Consider the following 6,725-nt stretch of genomic DNA (forward strand, 5'->3'; position numbering starts at 1 on the left):
CCAAACTATCCTGGGAAGTCCTCTGGACTGTATGGCATGGGGGTATGGGGGACAGAATTCCAGGGCACCGCTTCCCCGCAGGGCACACTGGGAGTTAAAGACATAGGCTGAGCCGCACAAGGAGCAGACAGGTCCAGGACGCTGTGGGTGTCAAGATGAGAGCTGGAGTGGACGGAAGATGCGTACCCCAAGGGGTAGGTTCCCTTTGTAGCCACTCATTTCCCCGGGGGAAGAATTCCAGGGTGCCCCGTCTGCCTCCACAGCCTTATATCATGGTACCCCTTCCGGTCGCAAGGGATGCTGGGAGTAAAAGCCGTTGGCGGAGTGAGGGGACAGGGACAGGGCGCTGTGGGTGTCAAAGTGAGAGCTGGCGTAGACTGAAAATGCCCTCTTCCCTCACCCCCGCCCCTCGTCCCTTTGTAGCCAGTCATTTCCCCTGGGGAAGAATTCCAGAGTGCCCTGTCCACCTCCACGGCGGTACACCAGGGTACTCCTTCCGGTTGCAGGGGATGCTGGGAGTAAAAGCCGTTGGGAGAGTGAGGGAACAGGGACAGGGTGCTGTGGGTGTCAAGGTGAGCACTGAGGGTGGACTGAGGAGTCCCCACAACAGTGGGAGGGTTGTCAAATCATCCAAGTGACCTCTATGGTCAGCCCTGCACTTTGGGATGAAAGGTAACATTCTGGGACAAATTCTTAGGCTGCAAGAGACCCTGGGAGTTCCAGCCTGTTGCCTAGGTGTTGGAGGTTAGGATGGGGGAGAATTGCAGTGACTCCTTTTGCCTCTCAGGACCCTGGGAGGTCCAGCATCTGCTAGGAATCAAGGTGAAGAACTTTGGTGACAGGGACTAAATGCCATACCTCCCAAAAGAAGGACCTCACAGAGGCTGGCTTCCCTTGTAATCTACCCCATGCAGGGTCACTGGAAGTAACTCTGGCTCATTTCTGCCTCCTGGTTTGGCTGAGAGGTTTTATATGTGTAGGGACCTTGGTCCAAGAGGTGATAACATGTCAGCAGAGGGAGGAATCCAGGACCTGCCAGACCCAAGGTATGGACTCTTCATGAGGACTGAAAGTATCCCCATCACTGACCCAATGGATACCACATAGTGTACCTGGCCACTACAGTCAGCCCTAGGAGGCCCTAAGGGGCAAGATCTTCTGCCATGGGCGCAAATATGGGAGGTATTCAGGGAGATGGGGTCTGGGTCTAAAGATGTCAGTTCATCTCAGATGGGGTGGTAGTGAGGAAGGGCAGGCGTGGGCATGAGTAAGGACTTGGGTAATCTCCCAGCCCATGATACATTGCACCCAGGTCCAGCCACCAGCCCTGGAGAACCTACACAAGGGCAGTGGGAAACTGTTCACTTCTCTGGGAAGTACCAGGGCTCTTGGGGAAGTGAGGAACCTGATATGACAGGGTAACTTCATCTTAGCACAGGGATCACTATCTGGTCATCAGACACAGGTGTCCCAGTTTACCCAAGAGTAAAGTGAGGACCCTAGGGGAAGGTCAAGGGTCCCGGAAAACAGTAGATGCCCCTCAGAAATCTTCCTGTTACCTGCTGTCAGCACAGGAAGCCCAGGCAGGGTTGTAAAGGTTCCTTTATTTTCTGTGTGTCATTGATTTCAGAGAAGTGAAGGCCTCAGTAAGAGGGGATTGGGCTCAGGAAAGCAGAAGGAGGATCTCAGGCATAGCCAGGAGTCAGGTAAGGACAGAGGGAATTTCTTCAGTGGAACACAAGGACCCCGATCCTCACCTGCCCTTTCTTCTCAGCCATGGGACAACCCAGTTCCATTGGCCTTACCTTTCCCTCACTTCCTTTCTGGGTGTCTCACGTAGACAGGGTGTGTTTAAGGATTTGTTAAGGTTTAAGGAAGGTGCCCTTAGATCATTAGAGAGCATCTCATACCTAAGGTGAGGACTGAGCCAGATCCTCCATGGCCAGGACACATGGAACCATTGAATTTGGCCAGCTCTTGCTTCACCTTTGAGAAGGTGTGGCCATATGTGAGGCCCCTCACTGCCTTGTGTTCCTTCACAGGGAGGTGGGCACTTCTTCACAGAGTGTCCTTCAGGCCAGCACATGGGTGGTATCCAGGTCCTGCCAGGGGAAGGCAAGGGCCCAGAGTAAGCAGAGGGGACCATCCACCTCAGAACAGTGGGGACCTCACAGAAGGCAGCCCATCCCTCCTATCAGGGCTGGTGGATCAGGTTGTGCTTGGAGTCTGCAACCTGTGGGGCCCCTCAGTGCCTCTTGCAAGAACTTCTGGAACCAGGTCGTGAAGGTTTTGTATGAGGCAGTGTCCTCAGGTCCTGGAGCAGAGGAGGCCCAGGCAGTATTTGGAGTCATGGTGTGGTGCACTCTGGGAATGTGTATCAAGGACCCCACACTAACCAGGACAGAGGGAGTCCCACAGAGCTCAGGCCCCAGAAGCCCTACTATTAACCCTGGGCCTTGTGCTCTGTGGGCTTGCTGTACCCACAGAAGTTGCCTCACTTCCTGCCTCAGGTTTTCAGGAAATAGGCCTACCAGGAGAGGAAGAATAGCCCTAGAGCATCGCCCAAAGAGAAGACCTGTAGTGGGCCTTTGTGAAAGGTTCCAAGGGTTCAATTCTCAGCTAAGGCCCTGACACATACCCTCTCTCCCCAGGCTGCTAAGTCTCCAACACCAAGCTCCTGTCCATCCTTTGCCTGATATTCCCAAGGAAAGTCATGATGCCTCCAAATTAGAAACACCAACAAAAGCACTGTAAGGCCTAAAGGGTGGCACTGGCCTGGTTGATGTACCAGTCCCCATAGTTGTGCAGGAAGCCACCTCTTTCTTTCCTTCCTATTGTCCATCCTCTTCCTTTTCCTCTAATTCCTGTTATTCTCAGATCCTGGGTACCATGAAGGATGTTTGTGCTACCAGAATGCTGGGTTCCTTCCACTGTTCTCAGAGAAATTGTTCCTTCCTATCTACCATGGCCTCTAGCCCATAGAGCCAATTCCATGAGGGCTTCAGCAACCAGGAAAATGAGGGTCTTAGAATCTCTCAGGCCTTGCCAGGCACTGAATCTTTGATTAGTGATGTCATAGAAACCTTATCTTACCCCTCAAATATCAAATGACTGAGCCTGTGACCAATGCAGAAATGCTGAATAATGTCATCAGAGATGACCAGGAGCACTTCCCCCGATCTTCAGCAAAGCCTCTGAATGCATGCAGCTGGTCTTTGGCATTGACATAGAAGTAGACCCCTCTAATCATTCCTATGTTCTTGTCATTGCCCTGGGTCTTATCTATGATGAAATGCTAAATGATGAACAGAGCATGCCCAAAACTGGTCTCCTGGTAAATATTCTGATTGTGATCTTTCTGGATGGCAGCTGCACCCCTGAAAAGGTTGTCTGGGAAGTGCTGAGTGTGATGGGTATGCATGCTGGGAGGGAACACTTTATCTATGGGGAACCTGGAAAACTCATCTCTGAAGATTTGGTGGAGGAACAATACCTGGAATATCGCCAGGTGCCCAGCAGTGATCCTGTTTGGTATGAGTTCCCGTGGGGTCCAAGGGCTCATGCTGAAACTAGCAAGGTGAAAGTCCTATAGTTTTGGACCAAGGTCAGTGATACTCCTCCCAATGCCTTTTCTATCTGGTATGAGGAGGCTTTTTAAGAGATGAAGAAGAAGCCTAAGGCAGAGTTACATCCAGGGGTAGTGGAGTGGTCAGGGCCAAGGAGTATTCCAAGGTCACATTCAGTATCTTATCTTGTCCCAAATGAAGTCTGAGGCAGATACTTTACTCTGTGTTTGAAGATAGCAGTCACTTTTTTAAGTAGTGCAAAGACAGAATGGGGTTTGAGTGAATTTAGTATATAGCATAGTCTGTATTGGTGAATTGGAGATTTTCTTTTATTTTGGTATTTTTTCAAATGTTGTTTCTTTTAATAGAAGGTTTAATTAACTTCAAAGTTCTACGTTTCTGAATGACACATTGCTCACAAACATGTTGCTGTTTATATAGTTTAAGAGTCTTGCTGTTTTGTAAAATAAATCAGAAACTTTTCCATCTTATTTTGTGCTCTGGAACAAGATAACATGGCATTAGAATAAAAACTTCCTTGGAAATGTGAGAGAATTCATCACTAAAATAGATTGAGGTAAAGGAAAGACAACCATGTAAAAGATAATTTTACCTGTCCTTACCTTTTATAGCCTTTTGTTTTGTTTCTGTAAAATTAAAAAGATATATACTTGTATATGCTTGGCTCATTAAAAATTGTTGGAGAAATTTAAACTTACTAAGACTCCCTGCTCACTGCCTCTTACCCCGTTTTTCAGTGAACATCTGCTTTTTGGAAGTCCCTGTGTTGGTGGTAGAGATATAGGATAAGCCAGATCCAACCTAACCTGTGGAATGGTAAAGTCTAGGAACAACAAACATATCAGGAAGATGGTAAGATGTACTTTGAGATTTAAAGAACATTTAGCAGTAGGTGAGTAGGTTGTGCTGCAGGGCAGAGCAACCAAGTGGCAATGTCCAATGTCAAGCCAAGGAGTTTGCTGCCATCTCTGGGAGTGATATTAATGAGGCTTTCTGGTGGCCAGGGCCAGAACCTCAGATGGTGTGTCTTAGGGTTGGAAGACTAAAAAGTTGCTCTGAGCAGTTCTTTTCACTTCATGAATAAAGCAGAGAGTTAGTGTCAAGTATGGGAAGTATCCTGAGCCCTTGTCCCAGTGCACTTATATAGCACAGGAGCTAGGTGATTTATATCCTGTATACAAGGATTTCCAGGGAAACTTCAGTGACATTTCTTTGAAGAGGTGCTGAGAAGCCTCTATACTGACTTTTTTCTTGGTCTGGGAGAGCCAGAGTGGACCCCATTTGAACATTTAATTAGTTACCTGAAATACAACTTAGACAACTCTAAGCAAAGAATAGTTTTTCATTGGAGGTGAAAAGAATGACAATAGTGGCTTAGATGGAAATGTAACTGGAAGGGAGGGAAGGAGCTGGTTCTTGAGTTAAATTAGCAAGGATGGTGGAATGTGATGGACATCATTATCCAATGTACATGTATGAAGACATGAATTTGGTGTCAACATACTTTATATACAGAGATAAGAAAAATTGTGGTATATATGTGTAATAAGAATTGTAATGCAAAAAACACTAAGTACATGTAAAAAGACATGAATTGGCGTGAACATACTTTATATACAAACATATGAAAAATTGTGCTCTATATGTGTAATAAGAATTGTAATGCATTCCACTGTCGTGTATTTAAAATAAATAAATAAATAAATTCTAGGACCTTTGAACTGCATCCAGTAGTAGAGACTCCTCCACACCTAAATCTTGTAATATGTCCTCCAATGAGGGAATATTTACTAAACTTAATAAAATTTCCTTTTTTGGCCGATTAGTGTTCCATGTGCCATTGAGTTGTATTCTCCAATGAATCCTCTAGAGCAATGCCAATGGAAACAACATTCCACAATTGTAGAGGCTACTACAAGAAATACTACAAGAAATAACAGCCTCATGCCTCTCACTACAGTGCCAGTACAGATCAGGCACCATGCCAGGTGTTTTACATGCAGTCTACGCATCCCAACAATCTGACCAAACAGGCCTTGTCAGCCCTGCTTCATAGAGGAAGAGCCCAAGGCTCATAAAGTTGGGAACTTCCCAGTATCATTGGCTAGTAAATGACAGGGCCGAGGTGAGACCCCTTGTCCCAGCCCAAGGACAACCTTCTTACTTGGAATCCATTTCTCATCTCAGCATTGTATGATGTCTCTCTAGTGACAAAAAGAAGAATGCTGGGGGTAGGCCAACATATCAAAAGCAGTCCTAAAGTAGGTGACAGGGTCAAACATAATTGGGGATTGTCTGAGGTTGGTTCCTTGAAAATGGACTGCCTTATTTCCAGCATTATGTCCAGTCCCAGGATCCTTTCTCACTATAGAACCCTTCCCTTGGTCATCCCCCATGTACCTGCCTTTTAAATTCTGGAATCTGGTCCACTGCCCAGCCCTTCCCTGCTGCCTTCTCTGGTGACTGTGTGGAATTGCCTGTCCTCCAGGTGATGGAGAACATTCCTACCCCCTAAAGTCATCTGACTCTCCCATCCTTTACCCTATGATATGAACAGACCCTTTGAAATAAAAGACAGGGACTTTTAGACACATAGTTACCAATCCAGTTGACTTCAACACACCCACCAAATGTTTTCCAGTGGATTGTGAGTAAAGTAGTATTTGGCATATTCTTGGTACTTGGGATATAACCCTGAAGTTACGTGGTTTTTAAAACCACCTTGATATTTTAAATCAGATTTTAAATGGGTATGTTTTGTGTCACTCACCTCTGAACATATACACAAATGAATGGCTAAACACCAAAGCTTTCCTCATGAGTATTAGATGAAGAAATGCTTTGAAAATCACTGTGGAGAAAACATCTATTGAGGTTGACTTTATAAATGCCTGGAGTCCCCCAGGAGGTATAAAACAGTCCAAGAAACACATGCTAGCTCTGATAATAAAAGAATATTTAACCATCCTTCAGTTGCTGCCTGTCTGGCACTGGCTTCACAGGAAAATGCTGGCTTCAGTGTGACTAATGGACCTGTCCAGGTGTTCAGGCAAGAATGGCCATGTGGACGGTGGCAGAGGCTCAGTGGTTAAGATTTTACCCTGAATCAAATGAAAGGGGTAACCCTCAGCCTACTGA

General features: G+C 46.4%; 1 protein-coding gene across 1 annotated transcript; it reads left to right on the forward strand.

Annotated features, from left to right (window-relative positions):
- The first annotated feature begins 272 nt into the window (after positions 1–272).
- Magea4 (MAGE family member A4) lies at positions 273–3,592 on the forward strand. Its single transcript, XM_077106528.1, is given in 4 exon segments — positions 273–572; positions 2,043–2,128; positions 3,080–3,174; positions 3,177–3,592. Coding segments are annotated over 4 exon segments (897 nt in total).
- Positions 3,593–6,725: the final 3,133 nt, after the last annotated feature.

This window comes from Callospermophilus lateralis, chromosome X, assembly GCF_048772815.1.
Source record: "Callospermophilus lateralis isolate mCalLat2 chromosome X, mCalLat2.hap1, whole genome shotgun sequence".
NCBI classification, from domain to species: Eukaryota; Metazoa; Chordata; class Mammalia; order Rodentia; family Sciuridae; genus Callospermophilus; species Callospermophilus lateralis.